Genomic DNA, 23,881 nt, shown 5'->3' with positions numbered 1-23,881 from the left:
TATCTTTGACACTGTGTTTAACATTGTGACTCTTTTTACTCGGTCTTTTTAAGATGAAGAATAATGTCTCCTGCAATTATGTTCAATAAATCATAGGCCAGGAGTGGGTGATGAGCAGTGTGTTGTCAAAAATGTTTTTATGGAGAGGGAAAATAACTTCCTGTTTTCAAAATGTAGTAAAAAGTAGTATTTTGAATGCTTTACACATGTATGGGAGAAATGAAGATGCCCTCAAACACTCAAACACTCCCCTTCACCAGCCCTGACGGCGCTCAGGCCTATGTACATGTAGTGTTTAATGTGAACAATAGCTCCAGTATTTTACCTTTTAAAATCTCCATTAGTGTATTATTGCTGCAAATCCCATGATGCTTAGCGATAAGACATCACAGTCCTGAACTTTGAAAACACACGAGGAACAAACAAGGACATGCTCATTTCGGATTAAAATAGGCTGCTAAGGCTTATTAGAGCAGAACCAATGGGACCATACAAAATAAAATACAAAAAAAAATACAAGTATATGGAGAGAAAAGGGCACTTGGGGGCCAGGGCCTCCTCAGCGCCTGCTCTACACGTGCCTGATCTGTAGTTTTTATACTTACTCATTTTTATCAATGGTTTAATTGGTTTAATTATAGTTCAGTGAGTTTCCTGACAAATTAAGCCTTGAAGCGCAGCTTCACTCGGATCACAGTTCCATTCCAGAGCAGCACGGGGCGCTCCCCTCCACCCTCCCTCTCCTAACAGCCTTCATCCCCCGCAGAAGCAGGAGCTCGTCAGTCTCTCCCACAGATCTCTCCAGTCTCTCCGCGGCGCACGGAGCACAACAGCGGTGCGTCGGTCTGCCTCCGCCCGTGCCACCGCTTTCCTCCGCGGACAGCCCCACCTCAGCTCACCGCCCTCCCTGTCCTGTCCTGTCCGGCGTCCCCGTCCCCCCACCCCGCGGCCCGGGCCAGCCTGCTTCTCTCTCAACCCCCACCCCTGGGCCACACCACACGGCAGGAGCAGCAGGCTCCGGAGCGGACCACCATGGCGACCAGCGCGAAGCGAAAGCAGGAGGAGACCCATTTGAAGATGCTGCGGGAGATGACGAGCCTCCCCGCGAATAGGAAATGCTTCGACTGCGACCAGCGCGGCCCGACCTATGTCAACATGACAGTGGGCTCCTTCGTCTGCACCACCTGCTCCGGCATCTTGTAAGTTTGTGCCACGTTTATCGATCATGTTTGTTTTTTCTCCTCCGCTGCAGGTCATTGGAGGCAGGAGGGGGGTAAGGCTACGCCAGCTGACCGGTTAGCCCCGGCTAGCCTGGCTGGAGAGTCCATCGCTCAGGTAAAAGGCGGCGCGGTCCAGAGCGGGATCGCCGTGTGATCGGGCTCGGTCGGATCGATGTTTTTGTTTTGTAATAAGTGACTATGACAGGTTGTCATGCGCACGTTTCGCTCGTGGAGTCGGCGCCAGGGCTAGCGCTAAGCAGCACGCCCTGGCTGCTAACTTGGGACGGGATAAGGAGCGGTGCCTGGACACGTTTCCATGGTTTACGCACGGTTTTACGCGTGGTTTGTACGCATAATAATGGACATATTGGCAGTGCAGGCTTGGAGGTTGTGGGCTAGAAATCCTGTTTATCCTCTTAACCCCCGCCTTAACCAAGTGCATTTTCTCCAGTTCAGCTTTACCCAAATCTGAAATGTTACAGCGTATAGCCCAGGCCAGTGTAATGCCTCATTTGAAAGCTAAGACTTATAAAACTCATTTAAACGAATCTTTCCCCTTGCGAGTTGGTCGCTTAAGTCAGTTTACATTTGTTTTCATTTCTTTTTTTTTCTTTGTTGCCACTTTTTTGTTCTGTGGCTTTTTTTGTGTCATTTTCATCACATCTGTCAGTTTTTCGTGAGAATTTTGTCACTTTTTCACCGTTTTTTTTGCCACTTCACTGCTTTTCTTTGGCTGCTTTTCTGTTGCGCTTCGTCACTTTTTTTCTTGCATTTTCATCCTCGTTTTCGTCTCATTTTTTATTGGTAGTTTTTTTCAAGAAGCTTTTAGATTTGGGTAAAGCCAGACTGGAGACAATGTGCTCGGTTCAGTTCAGAGGTTTATATCTTTTGTGACACACTGTAATAGACTTGGCTGTTTCTAGTGAAATTTTATGATTATGAGCCTTCTTTTGGACCCTGTTTTGTCTGGGTTAGATTTTTGTCTAGTCCTGTGGAAGTTGGAAAGCCAATTTTTCTGAGGTGGCACTCATGAAAACTATCCTAGTCGATGCTAACAACAGTCGATGGATCATAGGTCAGGGGTGTCCAAATATAGGGCCACAGTCATCCTCACGTTGATGCATGTAACTGGTGGATTAAGTGACAAATTTGAGCTTTTTCAGTTGAACAGCAATCACACCCTCAGTGACTCAAGCATTAGTTAAAATGGTTGCATTCTTTTAAACTAAATGAGGCTTAAAGTGTCAAAAAGTCATTTCCAATTGTGTGGCTGCATTAAAACAGAAACACAATGCATTTTATATTCCAAAACGTCTTGGTAGTCAACAAGAACATCCCCCGTCAACGCAGCCTTGTTCCTGTACATTTCATTACAAATATTAGCCCGTAACATCCCTTTGAATTAAATAACCAAAACATTTCAAACTTATAAAGTATAATAGAAATTGCGAAATTCATTTTACAAACTGTTATAATACCGGTTTTTCCTCTCACTGAATGCGCCGGTTGAGGTTGTAGCTGCCAGATAATTACGCCTCTTAATTTATGCACCCAACTTCCAACTTCTGAATGCCAAGAAGTCATTTAGCACTGTCTCGAGTACACCATAGCCATTTAAACTGGATTTGTTTTTAATTTGCTGGTGTAAACTTGTGATTGTCCAAGAGTTTTTCAAAGTCATCATCTGTGCTGGGTTGTTGGCTTTGTTTCACTCGCCTGATCATCATTTGCTCCCAACAGCTCCCATCTTACCAAAGTTCATTCATAATTAGCTGTGATGGGATGCACGGCTCTTTACCGGGAGCCGAGTCTTTGGGATCCGTTTACTTCGAAGAGCCGTTCAAAAGACTGGCTCTTTTTAATGTAGGACTTTAGTAATGCCAGCCAGGTCACTCACAATATCTAAGACATGACCTATAACTAATAAAAAGAGGCTCTAACTCTCTGTTAAATCATTTTTGGCGCATTTAGCTTTGACTTAAGTACAAAAAGCTTTCACTCGTGTGGCCTGCTTGACCTTTATTTAACCAGGAAAGCCCCAGAGGGAAACCTATTGTACATATTTTCCATTGTTGGGCGGATTCTTGTGTTCGTTTGGGGCGAGGTCTGGGTAAAATCGACTGAAATAAAGATCCGGCTCTTTTCAGAAATTGAGATCCGGTGCGAACAGTTCACCTTAAAGAGCCGTTCAGTAGAGCCGTTCGGGCCATGAACGTCACTTCACTAACTAGCTTCTTGTTAGTCCATTGTTCAGCTTTACCCAAATCCATAAGGTCACAGTCTGTAGGCCAATGTAACGCCTCATTTGGACGTCTACAAAACTCACCTAAATGGATCTTTTTCCTCGTGTTGTCGTCAATGCCATCACTTTTTTGTTGGGTTTTTTGACACATTTTCGTTGATTTTTGTTTCTCCTTTTTTGCCTTTCACTTTTTCGTCACATTTTTATCGCTTTTTGTTGCAGTTTTTGGGGCTTTTTTGTTGCATTTTCGTCACACATTTTTGCCACTGTGTCATTGCTGTTTTTGTCGCTCTTTTGTTGCTACTTTGACACTTTTCTCAAGAAGAGTTTTAAATTCGGGGTACAGCCAAACTGGAGAAAATGTGCTCGGTTCAGATGGGAGTTAAGAGGTTTTTAAAGCGGGGGTATTATGCAAAATCGACTTTTTCAAGCTTTACATCATGTTATTAAGTCATTCCCTCATTAAAAACATGCCTGAAGTGTTGTCTTGGCACATTCATGTATTTTTGAGTAATCTGTAAAAACTCTGATGGCGGCCATTTTAGGGATAGGTTTGCCTGAGTCCTCCTAGGAACGCCCCCACCTCCTGGAGACGCCTCCGAGCTTTCGTCACCAGCCGAGTAACCAACCACTGCTCCTCAGCAGAACCCCCTCCCCACTGATGCCACAGACAGCGTGTGGAGGGGGCGTGTCGGAAAGGCTCAGAGGTTCTTAAAGAGACAGAGGCCTATTTCAAGACATTCACTACAGCCATTTTGAGAGAGCAATTTTATACAAGGCAGTTATTCTAATTTACTGCATTCACAGACCAACAGAAGGTTTGGTCATCATTGTAGTGTGATATAGACTGGTGCTATGTGATTGAAAAAAGCATAATACCCCCTCTTTAAACATTTTCCTTAGTATCCTTTAGTCGACATTCCTCGTTTACCAGTCGAAGCCTTTCTTCAAATCACAGCTGCTCATCCACGCAGATAAACAGCCCATTCGAGTTGCCTTTTTTTGAGAAGTGCACGTCACCCTCCTCTTCTGGTTAACCCTTGGCTGCGCGTCAGGCAAACAAGCTCCACGCCTCCCCGAGATAAGAGCGGGCGCGCCCCTGAACTCAGGAAACATGTGGCTGATGAAAGTGGGCCAGTGGGTCGCCTCCGTGCGTGCTGACGAAATCACCTCCGCGCCCTTTCGTGCCTCTTGTGCTTTACATTAAAGACCGAGCTCGCTTTAGTCTGAGAAATAAGCCCCGATTTCTGCAACTTTGGCGCGTGACTCCGGGGCCACACAGCTGTAATGCGCTCATGTCGGCACAAGTCGCATAAGGGCAGGTTCAGGGGAGGGGGGGGGGGCGAGTCATGCACGGCACAAACGCAATCAAGTGAGTGAATTAACCTTCTTAACGGAGCACATTCTCTCCAGTTCAGCTTCACCCAAATCTGAGAGCTGTGTGACTGGAGTTTACAGCCTATAGGTCAGGGTAACGCCTCATACATGTTTTGGTGACTTGTTGTGGTGTAATCACAGTTACAGTGCACCAAATAACGAAACACAGCCAAAACTTAACATAAAAATCAATGAATATGTGACAAATATGCAACAAAAAAGACGAAAATGCAACAAAACGACACAAAAAGTGGAAAAAAGTCTAAAACTTGACAAGAAATAGGAAAGAAGCTTAGATGACTTTTTGTAGGTCTTAGATTTCAAATGAAGCATGCAGGCCTAAAGTTTGTAAGCTCCAGTCAAGAAGCTTTTATATTTGGGTAAAGCCGAACTGGAAGTTAAAGAGGGGGTATTATGCTTTTTTCAATCACATAGCACCAGTCTATATCACACTACAATGATGCCGAAACCTTCTGTTGGTCTGTAAATGCAGTAAATTAGAATAACTGCCTTGTATAAAATTGCTCTCTCAAAATGGCTGTAGTGAATGTCTTGAAATAGGCCTCTGTCTCTTTAAGAACCTCTGACCCTTTCTGACACGCCCCCTCCACACACTGTCTGTGGCATCAGTGGGGAGGGGGTTCTGCTGAGGAGCAGTGGTCGGTTACTCGGCTGGTGACGAAAGCTCGGAGGCGTCTCCAGGAGGTGGGGGCGTTCCTAGGAGGACTCAGGCAAACCTATCCCTAAAATGGCCGCCATCAGAGTTTTTACAGATTACTCCAAAATACGTGAATGTGCCAAGGCAACACTTCAGGCATGTTTTTAATGGGGGGAATGACAGAATAACATCATGTAAATCTTGAAAAAGTCGATTTTGCATAATACCCCCCCCCCCCCTTTAGAGGTAAGAGGTTAAAAAATAATCTTGTTATTCTTTGGATTTAATATTTTCTTAAGTTTTGTTTTGACACAAATGAAGATTAAAACATTTGGCAGGTTTTTCTTTTTCATCCCTAAAATGATTGTGAGCAAACAAGACTGGCCAACAGTAAAATACGAGAATAGCTGGCCAGACTAAAATCATCGTAATTGTGTTCTTGGCCTCTTCATAAATCCGCACACGTGTCTATTGCTTGCTTCTACGTCACTGTAGTTCCGCGTTCAGTGAATCAGCTCGAGGAGATGAACATGAAGCAATGCCCGAAGCAGCTGCACTGCATTGCTGGGAAGTTGTGGGATGACACATAGTTAGATTTGTCATCTCTCAAACATTGCAAACAGGCTCTGCAAGAACTGACACGCTCGGACACCCTGTTTTATTATCACCGGCCTCTCTCGCCATGTCTTTCCCACTGTTGCCTGCAGAGGGAGCACCGAGCCTATTCCAACAACACTGGCCAGCCCAATCTCTCTCTCACTCCTCACTGTCTTTCCTTTACATGGACATTATTTCATATCTTAAAACGCAACTGCATCCCTGCGAGGACTGAGAATCCCAAATATTTCCTAGCTTTCCCGTTTGAAGTCCGTGGGCTGCCGCTCCTCTCCGGGTCGGCCCTCGTCCTGACCCGCGTCTGTTTTGTGTAAAGCCTCTGACCACAGCGTTGTAAATCAGCGTGGAGCTCGGCCTGATGTTTACTCGTGCGGTCGACCTTTTCGGCTGGCTCTTCTCCCCAGAGACCTCAGACTCTGTGTACAGCGTGTAATCTGTGATGACGGAGGCCCATTTGCCAGATTCGGCTCTGTTGTGTCTTATTCGGCGTTAGTGTGACTGTCGCCCTGTTATGGACATGGTTTTCTTTCCTTTGCTTGATGACACACAGGTTTATAAACATTCGGTCTTCCCTTAACCTCTTAACTCCCGCCTGAACCGAGAGGATATTTTTCCTCACGTCATCAGATTTTTTTTTCCATCATTTTTTTTGTTGGGTAGTCAACTTATTTCAACTTTTTTGTCACATTTTTGTCATTTTTTTGTCTTTTTTTGTCACATTTTTGTAATTTTTTCGTCAATTTTTTATCACATTTTTGTCTTTTTTGTCATTTTTTTGTCACATTTTTTGTCACTTTTTTGTCATTTTTTTGTCAATTTTTTATCACATTTTTGTCATTTTTTTTGTCACATTTTTCATTTTTTTCATTTTTTTGTCTTGTCTTTTTTTGTCACATTTTTGCCACTTTTTCATCAATTTTTCGTCACTTTTTTGTCAATGTTTTCTCACTTCTTTGGTCACATTTCCATCATTGTTTTCGTCTCAGTTTTGTTGCTATTCTCACAGCTTTTTCCCAGAAGCTTTTGGACTGGGGTAAAGCCAAACTGGAGAAAATGTGCTCGGTTCAGGTGGGAGTTAAGGGGTTAAAGGCCCTAACTTTCAGTCATTACTGAACACAGACTTGTCATTCTAACTTTCACGTGCAACATCCTTCAGTTTAGTCTTTATTTTCACTCTATATCTAAAGGTGCATAAGGGTAAGTTTTGTAGAAAAGTTGTGGGAAAAAAAGGATTCTAGGGCATATTTGACCTTTTAGTGACCCGGCAGCTGTGTAGGTGGTTAACATGGCACCCTTATTTTCCATTGCAGTGGCCTCTGTTTTTCTCCAGGGTCAATTGTTTTTTTTAGGGTTAGTAGAAACCCTAGAAAACCGTTGATCCAGGAGCATCATAGAGGCCACCAGGCTAACCACCCATTCAGCTGTTGGGTCTCTAAAAAGGTCAAATACACATTAATATTAAGCTTTTTTTGTCTTTTTTTTTTTTTTTTTACATATTAACCTAATCTTAAATCAGTTTGTATTTACCCAAATCGAAAAGCTTCTCCACTGGAGCTTACAGCCTATAAGTCAGAGCAACACCTCTTGTGAAAGCCACAAAATGGATCTAAACGGATGGTTTTCCTTGCGTCGTTGACGTCACTTTTTAAAAAACTTTTATCACTATTTTTGTTGTGTTTTCATCACATGTTTGTCTCGTTTTTGTCACATTTTTTGTCATGTTTTTGATGCTCTGTTGTTGCTTTTTTTTTTGGTCACCTTTTTGTTGATTTTTTTTTATTTTATTTCCGCTTTTCAAGAAGCTTTTAGATTTGGGTGAAGCCAAATTGGAGAAAATGTGTTCAGTTCAGGCGAGGGGTATAAAGTTGAAAGTTCCATAATGCACCTTGTAAAAAAGAAGCTGGCTCCAAAAACCCAGGCTAATTGCTAGCATGAATGAGCTCCACTTACTCCATCACTTTTCTACACTCTATGGGCCAAACACTTTTTTTTACTTTTCTGACATATTTTTACCATCCCAATTCTTCACGAGCGTTTATAATGTTTACGTTTATAATGTTTACGTTTATAATGTTTACGTTTATAATGTGTCACAACTTTCAGGGTGTATTTCACAGTCACTGTCACAATAATGCTAATAACAACTTGTCTGCTTGTTAATGTTAACTTTTACAATTTAGAAAAAATATTCATGTTCGTGAACAATGTGACTTTTAATTAGAATATGAATGTTCAACAATATTGGGAAACAATTTTTAAGAAATACCTTGTTGGCATCATTGCTCAGCCTAAAGTTCACAAACAGTATTCAACAGCAAAGTGTGATTATTTTTCCTAAATTTCCCATTTGTTGTTTGTCCAGGCGTGGCCTGAATCCCCCTCACAGAGTCAAGTCCATCTCGATGACAACCTTCACACAACAGGAAATCGAGTTCCTACAGAAGCACAGCAACGAGGTACCAACACACTGCACTTACACATCGTAGAGTTTTGTCTGTGAGTACCTGAACAATATCAATCTAATAGCATTTTGCAGCAGCAGTTTACCTACTATGTTATGGCTAATTCTATAGCAAATGCACAAAGCAGATTAAACACCAACTTGTTCTGCTTCAGCTTTAAAGACAAAATGAAGGCATCAGACTCTTTTTGATGCCTTCATTTAGTCTTTAAAGCTGAAGCAGAACATTGGCAGAATCAAGCAGCGTTCCATTCCATGAACAAATCCTTATATGAGCAAAAAACATTTTTTTGAGTAGGAATAACCAAGTTACTTTCTCTAGTTCTGTTTAAACTTGGTATATAAAGACTTTTCCCCCCAGTACCAGCCTTATTCTGATGATGAAACGTCCGAGTGGTCAAACTATGGATGAGTGAGGGCACAGGGGGCCGAAAACAGCAACATTTTCATCGCTCACTTTAAGTGCGCCCTCGATCCCTGTGTACTGCACGCGTTGATATTGCATTTGCGCTCTTTGAAAGTCCCCAACAATCTCTTTTGTCTTCTCCACATTTAGAGAGAGATTTTTCTGTGTGCACCACATGGCCAGACTGCTCACCTCACTCCTGTAGCTTGACTTGATGAAGAGGTTTGAGTTGTACTTTGGAGTGCAGCAGAGTGAACAGGAGGGGGCTCAGCACACAGCCTTGGGGAGCCCCCGTGTTCAGCATGATGGTTCTGGAGGACTTGCTGCCGACAAGTACAGCCTGTGGTCTCGCCGTCAGAAAGTCCAGCAGCCAGTTGCCCAGTGACGTGTTGATCCCCAGGTGGAGCAGTTTGTGTATTAGCTGCTGTGGGATTATAGTGTTGAATGCTGAGCTAAAGTCTAAAAACAGCATTCTAACGTAGGAGTCCTTTGTTTCAAGGTGAGTGAGGGCTGTGTGGAGCGCAGCAGAGATGGCATCATCAGTTGAGCGATTGGAGTGAGTGCTACTGGGCGGTAGTCCTTCAAGCAGGAGTGTGGTGACTTCTTTGGTACCGGATTGGTAGTGGGTGCTTTGAGCTGCTGCAGAGATGTGTTAAAAGTGTCTGAAGACTTCAGCGAGTTCATCAGCGCAACCTTAAATAAGAATCATTTAAGCGATGCTGGTAAAAATCCAACATTATATGGCCCTAACTTACTTGTTTCATAAACCTGAACAGTGTGGTTAGTAGGGCTGGGACGATCCACTTCTGTCACGATCCGATACGTATCACGATACTCGGGGACCGATCCAATACGTATGGCGATACAATAAGTCATTATGATTTGTAATATGTTTACCTTAAAAATTGTAAAAAAAACAAAAAAAAACGTATGTGTCCAAAGTTTATAAACTCATTGCCATTTGACAGTTTTTTAAGTGTTAAAGCAGTACTAAGTAACGTGTTTACCTTAATAAATCCTTTCCGTAGTCCCTGTGGGGGTAATACAAGTGTTTATGGGATGATTGGAGGGTCTTTCATCTCCCCCTGGTGTCTCTGGACAGAAAACCATGTTTGCAACTTGACTGCCACCGGTCCGGAGAAAGCAATACACACTAATGGAATCACGAAGAAGAAGCTAACATGCTAACGGGCAAAGCTAACTGCGGGCTAACGTCACTTTAAACAGTATTTACAGCCAAGTTTGAGTGAAAAAAAATATTTCCATTGTGTAATTGGATGTACAATATCCCTCTCTCCCTTCGTCTTTCCTGTCAGCGTAGTATTTACTCTCCAAGACAATTAAGTTAAAAAATCGTAACTTGCTACGACACCTGCAGTTGCGCTTATGGCCTCTTGGGGGAAGAGTTACTTAGTACTGCTTTAAGATCGAAAAGTGCATTAACATATAATGTAACAAAGGGCTGTTACTGGAAAACAGAGGAGTGCAGGATAAAAATGCCTCCAAACGCAAGTATTGAAAGTATTGCGATACTTGGAAAAAGTACCGATACTTGGCATTGTAGCACAAAGTATTGCGATCCAAGTCCGATCCGATATTTTGTCCCAGCCCTAGTGGTTCGATACACGATCTCATGAATAATGCTACAAATCAATAAGAGAACGCAGTTGACATGATGGACAGTAGGAACATTTTTGTTTACTGCTAACACCGTGCGCCACCATATTGTTTTCCCCAACTGGGGGCTTTTGAGGATCGGGGGGGGGGGGGGATTTCAGTTGAAAATTCCCACTGGAAGTACAGATGGAACGCACCATTAAACACAGCACTTGTGTTTGAATACAACAATATGAAAGTAAAGTTGACTACCAGTAGTTATTTTTTAGAGTCGACTAAGTTCACATGAAAAACTAAATAAAACAATAGTTGAATAAATGTGAAGATCAAAACTAATTTAACAATGATGACTGCAAAGCCTTTCATTTATAATTACACACACCACTTTTTTTTCTCCACACTGTACTTAACTTTTTTTTTACTCGAGTCGCACATGTTGTCAGCTCTGCACTAGTGGCAGCGTCTGTCTTTGATTCCGAAGGTATGTTCCAGGCATTGCTTACTCAGCTTTATTGGCATTCCTCATTTTCTCCACCCCTCCCCCCCCCTTTTTCTCCCACTACTCTCTCTCCCCGCTCGCCCCCCCCCCCCTCCAAAAAAAACCACCCACCCCTGTCTCGTAGGTCTGTAAACACATCTGGTTGGGCCTTTACGACGACCGGACATCGGTGGTGCCAGATTTCCGAGAACCGCAGAAAGTCAAAGAGTTCCTACAGGAAAAGTACGAGAAGAAGCGATGGTACGTGAACTAGTTTTTGGACGCCGCCCCCATTTTTTTTTTTTTTTTTTTTTTTTTTCATTTCCTCCGGCCTGGGGGTGCCCTGCATTCACATAAAACACAAAGAGGCTTCAGTTACAGCTATTTAAGGAGCCCTATAGTGGAGAAAGTTGACATTCTGCCTCGCCCACCACATCTCATTTTTCACCCGGCCTTGATATTTGCCAAAAAAGCTCCGAAAGTTTCTGTTCGTCTGCTGTTAAATTAGCTTGGTATCAGCTTGGTATTATAGTATGGCTGCACAGTTTGGTAAAATAGCTAATTAACATGACCAGGAACCAGTAACCATTCAAACTGCAATTAACAGTGTATTCAAAAAAGTTCCTCATTATTTTGTAAACAGATTGCTTAAAAAGGAGGACTGCAGGATTAATTGCTATTGTATCAAAATTGCAATTTGTATGCACTAGTTTGGACCACTATATAGGGCTGTCACAATGGCTTATCGTAAATGACAGTTAAACTACTCTAATAAGTTGTGTTTCATTGTATTTCGTGTTTATTGCAGGATATTTTTGAAAGAAAGTACTTTTCGAACAGAGCCTTTTCTGTTATTTTTACACTTTTAGAGAGCCATAAACCTCTTAACCCTCGCCTGAACCGAGCACATTATCTCCAGTTTGGCATCGCCCAAATCTAGAAGTTTCTTTAAAAAAAAAGTGTCAAAAAGGAGATGAAAATAAGGATCAAAATGGATCAAAAAAACAAAAAAGTATCAACAAGTGACCCAAAATGTAAGAAAAACACAATAAAAAAAACCACAAAAAAAAGGAAAAAAAAAGTGACTAAAAAAACAAAAGCACAGCAATAAAGTGACAAAAACGCAACAAAATGGTTTGAAAACACAGATACAACGTGAGGAAAAAGATCCATTTACCACATTTTCCTGACTATAAGTCACTCCGGAGTATAAGTCGCACCATTGGCAACTACCAGGGCATGGAGGCGTAACTGCGCCATTGTCCAGCCTCTCCCGGCATCACGTTGTTCACGCTCTCATTTGCGAACTTGTTCCTCTAGCTGTGGACATCTAGCTTTTAGCCTTTTAGCCCGCCATTACCTTTTTTTGTTTTCTTCATTGCAGTAAGAGGAACCTCCGCTTTTCGCCAGTCCCTCACAAGTTTCTCGCTAACTCCAAACTTTCTTTCGGCTGCTCGATCAACAACAATCTTCAGTGGTTACAGGAGTAGCAGATACTGGTACACAAGCCTAGAGCGCCCTCTAGCGGCAGTCAGTGTGTAAACAACAAACATGTAAAATATATATTTGCGTATATAAGTCACACCTGAGTGTTCCAGACAAACTATGAAAAAAAAGTGCGACTTATAGTCTGGAAAATACAGTAGCTCAGTTTTTGTAGGTCTTAGCTTTGAAATGAGGTGTTACCCTGGCCTATAGGCTTTAAGATAAACATTAATAATAACAATAAATAGCATCATTTATTGGGATATTTTCCTGCCTCGATATATCAAACATTAGATTTTGCTATCGTGACAGGCCTACCTGTGCAAACATCTTCTGATATTAATGGGATTCTTTCATTCTGTCTCAAATGTTAAAGACACACTGTGTAACATTTTGTATTATACTGTTAATATAAAACATGCTCCTAATGAGAAACCAGACAAAAAAAGGTTTTATTATTCATTCAAGTCATTAAAGAGTGGATTTGGAGCTAACCTGTTTAAATCTCGTATTTGGCCGCCTTTAGTCAACATCTCCATGGAGCCAAGCTGGAGACATCCCACTCCCAGCAAAGTTACAGTCAGGTCTGAGGAGAGGTGAGCCGCTCACAGCAAACACACGCTTGTTTGTTCATTTGTTAGGTATTTTGAAGCTGCAAATATATGTGTGATAAAATAAATACTTCTATTTATTGGGTGAAATATTAGGGCTTTAACTGAACTTGTGCACAGTGAAGTGGTTCTTCTAGCTTCGGACTTTCTCAAGGCAGTGTTTTGGTCACAGTTGTCGGAAAATGCAATTAGGTATACAGTATGTTTCCAAAATGTTTGCAGCTCTATTATTTGCAAATACAAAATGAAATTTGTTTGTCTTAGGGTTATTCTGACCAAACCTGTGTCTAAACGTCTGGTGCTAAGTTGTTTTGATCACGATTTCAGCTTTAGGTTTGACCCCTTAACTCCCACCTGAACCGAGCACAGTTTCTCCAGTTTGGCTTTACCCCAGTCCAAAAGCTTCTGGAAAAAAGGTGTGAAAATAGCAACAAAACTGAGACGAAAACAATGATGGAAATGTGACAAAAAAGTGAGAAAACATTGATAAAAAGTGACGAAAAATTGATGAAAAAGTGGCAAAAATGTCACAAGAAATTGACAAAAAATGACAAAAAAATTGACAATAATGACAAAAATGTGATCAAAAAAATGACAAAATGTGACAAAAAATGATAAAAATTTGATTAGAAAATGACCAAAAAATGACAAAAATGTGACAATAAATGTGACAAAAAAAGGGCAAAAATTTGATAAAAAATTGACCAAAAAAAATGCAAAAAATTGACAAAAAATGACAAAAATGTGACAAAAAAATGAAAAAAATAAAAAAAGACAAAAAAGTTATGAGTTGAATGCCCAACAAAAAAATTATGGAAAAAAAATGTGATGACGTGAGGAAAAAGATCCTCTTGGTTCAGGCGGGAGTTAAGAGGTTAATTAAAGCTTAACCTATTACCCCCAATTTAACCGAGCGCATTTTCTCCAGTTCGGCTTTACCCTTATCTAAAAACGCCTTGATGCCTATAAGCCAGTGTTACACCTCATTTGAAAGCTAAGACCTACATAACTGATCGTAACTTTTTCTATCACATTTTTGTCCTGTTTTCGTCTTCTTTGTCATCGCTTTTTCCCGGTGCGTTTTCTTCAATTTTTCATTGCATTGTAGTCACTCTTTTGTGGCTTTTTTGTCACTTTGTTGTTGCTTTTTCATCCTCGTTTTTGAGGATGAAAAGCAAAATCCCCGTTTTTGATGATTTTGCTTTTTTTCTAGAAGCCTATAGATCTGGGTAAAGCCGAACTGGAGAAAATGTGCTCGGTTCAGGTGGGGGTTAAGAGGTTAATCAGTGCTTAAATCAGCAAATTGTGGGAATATACAGTATTTTACATAAACAAAGTGTGTGGCCATGCTGCACCAGCTGAGAATGACTGATCTAAACGACCCTAATCGCGTGTTATTTTCCATACTGCTCAGGTATGTCCCCCCGGAGCAGGCGCGGACCGTCGCCAGTGTGCAGCCCTCTGTGTCGAGCTCCTCCGCCAGCAGCACCGGCAGCACTCCTGAGGTCCTCAAGTCTCTACAGCTCAACAAGACCCCTCTCCGCCAGGTAACCTCTACCACAGCGAGCACACGTCATACCGAGCGACTGCTGTGAGGCGTGTTTACATGACTGCGACTGCACCGGGAGCGTGGGCCGTGTAAACCATGACATCATACAAGTGGCACATAAAGGCTGCTGTGTTCTGGTGCAGCCAACTCTTTCCATACACTGTCCAACTCGTCTCATCCGGGGGGTGGGACTGACTGAAATGAACCAATCGTGTTTCCTCTTCCAAGCATACAAAGTAAAAAATGGAAACACTTGGAAGTTTATATATTTGACGTTTATTTGTGGTATCGTGTAACGGTACTTGTGCTAATCGATACCAGTCTGGTATGTATACTAGCTAAACCAGGGGTGCCCAAACTTTTTGTCTCCGAGGGCCAAAATGAAAAAGTGCCTGTGAGCCGCGGGCCAAACACGGCGATGTCAAGCACGAAAAACACATATAACTGCACATTGCAAAGTTACTTTATTTTATTTACTTTAAATTTTTTCGATTGCCTACATCTGCATTTGATTCTATCTATGCAAATAACATGCTATATTAAAACAAATGGTAACTATGGCAAAAGCCTAATTTTAGTCGAACAAAATCAGCCATTGTAGCAATTTAGTGCAAACACCTGCATCTACAGCACCAACAGTAACTTTACCTCATTAATTAACTCAAAGAAAATGCCACATTAGATTATTTTGAAAGTGTCAGTTCAGCATCAATTCTTTTATAAGTCAGTTTTAACATATGCTGTTATTGATGTCAACAACCTTTGCAATAAAACTTGGAAAACTGTGAAAGTTGCTGCTACAACGCTCTGTAATTGAAAGATACAAGAGAAAGACACCACACCAGACACCACTGCTCCTTACGGGTTGCCCCAGTGGCATCGAAGGATGGGTTAAATGCAGAGGACAAATTTCCCTACGGGGACAATAAAGTATACAAACAAACAAACAAACATACAAACAAACAACAGTGTTCCCTTAACTTTGTGAAAGGAGTGAAACAGCGCCCCCAATTTGACGCTGGTGGTCAAAAAGTGTACTGCATCCATATTTACCTTTGAGAATCAATGGGAGAGAGTTAATATTAACCACATGCAGCGCGAAAAGTAGGTCACTCTCTGGCGGGCCAACAGAATTGCTTCGGCGGGCCAAATTTGGCCACCCCACTTTGGGCACCCCTGAGCTAAACATAATGATAAGCTGCTAGCTAGTGATTAGTTTGTGGCTAATCATACTAGCTACTTATTAGCTAGTGATTAGCTAGCATGATCAGCTACAGGCCAGTAATGCACTAATCACCATAGTTAAAGTTAAACTTTCTGTACAATATATAGTATATGTATATAAGTATTGACCATTTTGATTTCAGAAATGCAACTTTATAAAAGAACCATAGACATAATAAATAGTCGACTTGTCTGCTCACTCCTCCCTGTCTACGTTAATACTGAAACTATGCTGGAGCAGGAGTCCTGGCTGGATTTGCAGACTCCTTCTACCCAGCCCCTATCGGGCATGTTCCCAAAAAAGGCAAAAGGGCGGGATCTTCACTGTAGACTCGGCCCTCACGGGAGTAGTTCAGGTGTAGTTCGTTCGTAACTGCACCTTTAGCTCTGATGCTAACGTCCTGTTAATCAAAGTCCGGCCCTCAGTAATATACAAGAATTCTAAAATGTTCCTTACGAAAACCCGCCTGGTTTCTGTAATTGTACCCAGCGTTATCACAGGAGGAATATGTACTGGAAACTAGGCTTTAAAAAACGTGTGTGAAGAGAAGTTATTTCTAGTGCAAAACTAGCTTTTTCTGCTGCCACTAGATGGAGGTACTGCAGCAATGGTGGCCCCCTGCATGGTAGTCACGAAACTGTGCTACCCGCCATTGTGCGGAACTCAACAATTTGTTTTCATTAGTTCTAATAGGTATAATTTCACTCCTTTTTATATTGATTAAAATTGTCCAAAACCAAATAAACATCATTGTGGTTTTTTCTTTCTGTGGTCCAGTCTCCGGGCCTGAGTCGCACACAGGCCTACTCCTCTCAGGAGAAGAAGTTCGACCTGCTCTCGGACCTCGGAGGAGACATCTTTGCTGCTCCGTCCGCTCAGACTGCCACCTCCAACTTTGCCAACTTTGCACATTTTCCAAGCCAATCCGGTAAGTTATTCTGAGCCCAGAACACCTTCCCCAACAGCCACCCTTTCACAGAAGCTAATGCAGGGCTCTTGCTCGCTCTGGGAATGTACACTGTACTTAACTTTGCACAAAGGCATTGACAACATGTGCAGGAAATGTACTTATTCAACAAGGATGCAATTCTGGTCCTAATAAAGCCAAGCTGTGGAGTCCGACAGCTCAATCTCATCTTGAAAACTGCTGTTTCCGATCCCATCTAATAAAATGATATTTTGCACACCATTTCGCAGGCGTAACCGGAGCAGGGCGGTTACGGTTGAGCTCGATTAGCAAGTAAAATCTAAACAATTTATTCATGAAATTCAATATTCAGTATTCAGTCTCTGCGATGTGACACAACAGGTTTTGCCAAGCTAGTTATAGACACAATCTATCTGACAGGAAATCTTTAAGAGGACTCTTGATTTATCCACATATAATATACAAACGCGTGAAAATGCAGATTTTTCATGCAGTGATATTTGAGATTTTTGGCTAGTTTTCTCCCGTAACTTTTTATTTTACCTTCAAGGGAAAGAAAAATAAACCGAAACACTGCGTCGGAGCTTGTTCCGGTAACAGCTGGTCATGTGACTTAAGTGTCAAATGTCTCGGAAAGTGCGAACCTTATTTTTGCCAGGAAAGCCTCGAATTGTTACAAAGCTTCACTCACCTATCACGAGTAAATATTAAGATTCTTTGTCAATAATAATAACCCAATAAGCAGCCACCGCTTGAGCCTGTAATAGACCATGACTGTGATCCCCCGACCAAAAAGAAACGTTTTTTTAAACAATGCATCATGAATTGTGGTCAGTTTTCATTCCCAGGAGCGAGTGAGGACTCTGTACGATCATAACAAGCACCACTATGTTAATGCATGTTGTCATCATCCCGTCTCATTTCCACATTCAGTGCCTGTTGGTTTTTCCCTCTGTCGCAGCGCCACCGAGCCAGTCCAATAGCAACTTTGCCAACTTTGAGGCGTTTGGAAACACTGCCATCCCATCTCATCTGAGCACCTCACCCCCCTCCCACTCGTCAGGTACCACCCCCCCTCTCCCCTTTTCCCGCTCATCTCACCGACCGCTGCCATTTTCATATTGTTCCTGTTGACCGTATTTCCCTTGGGGGTTTCACTTTGAGGTGTTTTGACCAGTTGTTCTGAGATATTTCAGGCAAATTTCTGTGCCAATGGGGTAAGAAAGTTGCACTGCACTTTGGCAGTTTTACTTTCTGATTTCAAGCGAGATGAGCCCAAGTGAGAAATGATCTCAAACTAGCAAAGTAAACAGATCGGGTAAAAAAGTCTAAATGAGTGAAAACCTCTCAAAACAAGATTATTATTCTCATTTCAAGTCATTTAAACCTACGCTTGATATTAAGCTTTTATACTGTAGTGCAGGGGTTGGGAGGGTTGAGGAAAGGGGAGAGAGTTCAGCAAAGATGGACCTTATTGAAAGTTTCTTAAAGCAGAACTAAGTAACTTTTTTCCCTTAATAAGTCCATGTTAATGGGATGATCTCCCCCGGTGTCTCTGGCCAGAAAACCACAATTGCAACTTCGCTGCCACCGGGTCGGAGTCACCAATACATTCTAATGGAATCATGACGAAAAAACAGGCTAACAGGCAAAGCTAGCTGCGGGCTAGCGCCACTTAAGCAGTATTTACAGCCAAGTTTAAGTGTAAAGCATTATCTCCATCGTGTAATTGGATGTACAATATGTCTTTTCTGTCAGTGTAGTATTTAGTTTGGATTTGAATCTTGAAAATAGCCGGTATCAGTTAGCACTTTAGAATGTCGTTTTTACTGTAGTCGATACCACAGATCACTGGTTCTCAAACTACTGAACTAATTATCTTTTTGGTGTTGCTTGAGTTGGGTTTCAGGTGGTCATTTTATTCATTTTAATTAGATATCATATTATTGATGCTTTAGTAATTAGGGCTGCACGATTTTGAAGTCACTTGTGATATTCAATAGAACGATGCAATATCGTGATAATGATATTATTGCAATTTTCAACACGATATGTTGCATTACATTAGGAAATGTTTAACTAAAACTGAACTTCATTGTTTGTATTTTGCAAAAAAAAGTCAGATGAAGACTTTCGTGACGCTGCGATATATCGCGGCTTCTTGCGATACAGATATTTCATCGCCTAATATTGCAATCCGATATTTTAGTAAGTAAAGCCTGATGAATCCAGAGATGAGTGCACGACGTGATGCGGGACCACACACCTGACAAAAATCCTCTGTGTGTCCCCAGCTTCAGGTGATTTTCTGGTTTGGACATAGTTTGCACTCAGTTTAGACATAATTTAGTCCAATGTAGATCTATTCAAGACCCGGTTTAATCTTGATCCAGGCCTGGTGGTACTTGAACTGTCACATATTGGATGCGATGGTACACTGCTATTACACAGCATACCTATCTTTGCCTTGTCTAATGTTTGTGGATTAAATGTTGACTCATCGGCGTCCTTTTGCCTGAATCGCAGGAGGTGTGCCAATCCCCTCCATATCCAGTGCCGTGCCGTCCCAGTCCCAGGCGGGGAGCTGCTCGGAGGACCGTTACGCCGCTTTGGCCGAGCTCGACAACGAACTCAGCTCCTCGGTTTCCTCAAACAGCAACGTGCCCGGGTGAGACGCTAACCTTTACTAATGTTTACACAAGGAGGGAAGGAGCTCGCTGGAATATACTTTCCCCACAGCAGCACGGGAAATGCTTTGTAATGGATGCTCTGAAGTGTCAACATGAAGTCACATGACATGTTTGTCCATTATTTTCCAAGAAGTGTCCACTCGCTGAACTTAAAACTCAAAGGCTTGTTTGTAAGCGTACATTCAGAGGTCGGTAGTGTTATGGACTTGAGAACTTAATTAGTCAAGTCCTAATAGAGACTGAGACCTCTCCTGCTGTTCATTTCCATTTCATTTCTGTGCTCAAATTACTAATGAATTGGCCTGTTGCAACGGGCTCTTGCTCTTTGGCTGACTTGCATTGCGTGTCTGCCCTCTGCTGGCAACAGTGAGGATTGAACAGCGCCTGCAATAATTTTCCTTTTGCAACTTCACCAACTGATCTCGATTTCCTCTTTTATGCGTTGAGTGTTCCGTGGTCTTTGGCTTGTTCAACCGTTGCTGACGTTGTATTTTTTTCCCCCCAGGAGCATGTTTGGACCAGTGCTGGGTTCGTCTCCAGCTCAGAATCCCCCGGTCTTACCCGCCATGCAGCCTGGCTTTGGAGGTACTCTATGCTGCCATAACATTCTCCAAGATGAAATGCAGTATACCAGGAGTCTCTGATTCTCCACAAATTAATTCAGCATTCATATGATCATCTTTCTTAACCTGAATTGTATGATTCACTTGATAAATCCCCACATGACGTTTCCTTTTGGTTTGGTTTGCGCAAAGTGTTGGCCAGTCTCTCAGTAAGATTGATGGTAATCATGAGAATTTTGGAAATATGAAGGAAAGAAACTGTATTTGTGCAGTAATGATGTGTATTTGTAACAATGTATATTTTGTGTGTCACCTCCAGCTGTACCGTCCACAAATCCGTTTGTTGCTGCGGCCGTGGCCCCTGAAATGGCGACCAATCCGTTCCAAACCAACGGGCGCGCTCCGGTGGCAGGTTTGTTCACAGATGTCTCCTGCAGATGTAAATGCATTAGGGGTGTAACATACGAGTGACTTGCTGACTCTCCTGTCAGAGTCATTTGAAATGAATAGTAAGATTCATTTACAGTATGGAAACATACATAGTAGACACAAACTTGCACCATACGGCATGTTGTGAGTTCCAAACAAATGTTTTTGTTACTCCCCTAAGTGAGTTCCAAGCGTTCCTGTGATCTGCCAGTGTCTTTAGTTCCCCCCCCCCCCCCTGTGTTGACTGTACACTGTTGTCTTGTAGCCTCCTTTGGTACTGGCTCTATGAGCATGCCCGCCGGCTTCGGGAATGCCTCGTCCTACTGCCTCCCGACCAGTTTCAGCGGAAACTTCCAACAGCAGTTTCCCGGCCAGGCCCCCATCCCTTACTCTCAGCCTGCGGGGTACCACCCCCAGTCCAATGGTTAGTGCCCCCTCCCTTTGATCAGCTCTACAGCCTGTGCAGTGGCCACCAAGGGGACGTTATTACGCTTTACTTAGGAGAGCTTCTAAAACTCGCACTTCTGACACAAATGAATCCTTGTGGCTGCTGCACAGTCATTTCTAATTGCATCTAGGTCAGCCACTTTTAGACACAACTCTTGCATGAATGTGGCTGTCGTCAGACCTAAATGCAATGTAAAATGTGACTGAGCCTTTACTCTTCAGTTTATCTGACCTCTGCTGCTGTAATGAAAATGTTTTGTGTTCTTGTTGTCTCTAAGCCGAGTGTTCATGGCCTGTTTATATTATTTATCCGTCTGCGGACACTACACTCACCCTGTGCACCCTCTGTTGTCCTCAGGCCCAGCATACCCCATCTACGGTCAGAACAAGCCCTCCATGACGCCCTTTGGGCAGCCTATGGCCGGCCCTGGCATGGCCAATAACCCCTTTATGGTGAGCATGTCACCACAACACATTAGTATCACTGACTGAAGACTTGAACTGACTGCTGTTCCTTGTCTTACAGGCAGGGGCCCCAGCCGGGCCCTTCCCTTCAGGAGGCTCTTCCACAAACCCTTTCCTGTAGCACAGTTCTCAAGCCCGGCCACCAGATGGCAGCATGCAGCACATATTCAACGCACTTGTTCCGTCACGCTGTTAGTGGCAGTACATTTCTCAGAGACTTCTTTTGTGGGAAGAGGTTTACAACACTATGAAGGAGTTCAAAGAACTTTTAAAGACTGTGGGACTGTTATGAGGCGGACTGTTTGGAATATATACAATATACATGATGGGCTTTTTTATTTGTTTATTACTGTAAGCTCTGTGCATATCCTCATTTGTAATCACTATTATGTGTTATGTATAACAAGGATTGAGTTAACGATGGTGAGTATACAAACACCTTGTGGATAAGAACCACTACTATACGTTAGTAATGAGGGTAGACCTTTAGGAACACAACAGGGTTCATCCATGACGTGGTCTGGAGTAACCATTGCAGAGCAGGTATCTTCAAAGGGACGCTTCTTTGACTCTTTCCCAGGAAAGCTACGATAGTGGCTTAAAGGTGACATAGCTTTGGAGGATCAGACTGACTTTTACACTTGTAACACAAGCCCTTTGCTCAAAGCTACTAAAATGGAGTTCTTTTATGAATCATGTTTAATTGAATCAGAGGTTCAGCCTTAACCAGTTTGACTATCACACTATTCTGTGTATTGCCAATGTGCTAAAAATGTATAAAAGATAGACCTAATTGTTTTTATAAACAATTGGTGCCTGCCCAAGCACAGACGTGATGTGCAGAAGAGTTCAAATATCTGCTCAAATCTTTCCAGGAAAAATCAAAGTGTACGTCAGAATGATGCAAAGACTGTTTAGTAATTATATGGCATTGCCTCTGAACTGAGGCCTGGCTTCTAATGGGCTTCCTTCAAGGCATTTAGCAAAAGATAAAGTCAGCAACAGTTCACTGTGGAAGAAAACCAGGGTCTTACGTGTGCCACCACTGACTAACAATGAATTTGACTTTGTTTCTTGTCTTTACAGGAATAGATTAGTAAATGTGTACATATATAAATATATGTATAAATAAATTAAAGATTTTTAACTACTGTCACATTCACACTGTTTTGCTTGCTGTGGGTAAGGTTGCAGGCCTTTTAAAGAGTCACAGTGTTAATATGTGAACCATATTAACGCTAATCAATGGTCTTTGATTAGCTATCATTCGCATATCACTGAACAAAGTGCTGACTTTATATCAGCATATCGCATTTCTGCTCTCCCCAAGTGACACAAACCCCTGAGGAACAGCTGAATGTTCCAAGTGTGAAGAGCTGTTTATGTAAATCTTTGACAGTGCAGATCTTTTTACAGATGCAATGCTCTGTTTGTGAACATTGTTTTGACCCACCATAGAACAATTTTAATACATTTGTGTATTAGAGCCACGTCACGCCGTTCCCCCTAATTCACATACGCCTTTATTTTAATGACTAATTGATTCAAAATCTCCAGGGGCGGACTGGGACTGAAAAACAGCCCTGGACTCTGACCAGCCTGGCCCAAATTAGTATTAATTGTGCACTTCCACAAATACATATTTTAACCTCTTACCCCCCGCCTTAACATTAACGAGTGCATTTTCCCCAGTTCGGCTTTTTATTATTATTTTTTTGATTGGAATCATCAGCAAAAAGAACGGGAAAGGTGGTCGTAGAAACAGAAGCAAAATTGCTAATATAAATAATAAATAATAATGGTCCCAAAATTGAACCTTGTGGCGCACCATACTCCACGGAATTCCTTTTAGATTCATGTGTTTTTATATTGGGCTTTACCCAAATCTAAAAGCTTCTCGACTGGAGATCAACAATGTAACGCCTCATTTGAAAGCTAAGACCTACAAAAGTGACGGAAACTTTTCGTCACGTCGCCACATTTTTTTGTCATATTTTTTTGATTATTTTTTCTATCATTTTTTGTTGTGTTTTTTTGTCCGTGTTTTTCTCATGTTTTCATCCATTTTTTCCTCGCTATTTTGATGCTTTTCTTTTTAGCTTTTAGATTTGGGTAAAGCTCGGTTGAGGCCATATACTGTCAATGGTTGAGGCGGGACTGGTGGCCCCAGAGCCAGTGGCCCTTCTGTGCTCTTCCAGAATGGACATATGGCCAGTCCGCCCCTGAAAATCTCTAAAGAGCATTGCAGAGAAGGCAGCTTTTTAGAATTGGCTCCCGTAACACCACAGAGCAACTTCACAACAGAACGAGCCTGCAGTCGGTCATGAATTATTATTTTATTTTATTTTGTTATTCCTTCATCAGGCAGCATATCTTGGTTTTCTGAAGAAAAAAACAGAAAAGAAGATAAAAAAA

General features: G+C 42.1%; 1 protein-coding gene across 3 annotated transcripts; it reads left to right on the top strand.

Annotated features, from left to right (window-relative positions):
- Nucleotides 1-753: 753 nt before the first annotated feature.
- agfg1b (ArfGAP with FG repeats 1b) lies at nucleotides 754-22,617 on the top strand. Of its 3 annotated transcripts, XM_079570052.1 has the most exons (12): nucleotides 756-1,199; nucleotides 8,475-8,568; nucleotides 11,220-11,335; nucleotides 14,585-14,717; nucleotides 16,722-16,872; nucleotides 17,834-17,935; nucleotides 19,399-19,540; nucleotides 20,068-20,147; nucleotides 20,445-20,537; nucleotides 20,820-20,978; nucleotides 21,360-21,454; nucleotides 21,528-22,617. In XM_079570052.1, exons 1-12 carry the CDS (start codon nucleotides 1,033-1,035, stop codon nucleotides 21,585-21,587), a joined length of 1,392 nt encoding a protein of 463 aa, XP_079426178.1. In that variant the 5' UTR covers nucleotides 756-1,032; the 3' UTR covers nucleotides 21,588-22,617. The 3 variants fall into 3 exon arrangements, with proteins under 3 accessions (XP_079426180.1, XP_079426178.1, XP_079426179.1); XM_079570054.1 differs by lacking the exon at nucleotides 20,820-20,978 and having other exon boundaries at nucleotides 754-1,199; XM_079570053.1 differs by lacking the exon at nucleotides 17,834-17,935 and having other exon boundaries at nucleotides 759-1,199.
- Nucleotides 22,618-23,881: the final 1,264 nt, after the last annotated feature.

The sequence above is a fragment of the Gobius niger genome (genome assembly GCF_951799975.1).
Source record: "Gobius niger genome assembly, chromosome: 13".
In the NCBI taxonomy this organism is placed as follows: Eukaryota; Metazoa; Chordata; class Actinopteri; order Gobiiformes; family Gobiidae; genus Gobius; species Gobius niger.
This window is presented reverse-complemented; position numbering and strand designations above follow the sequence as displayed.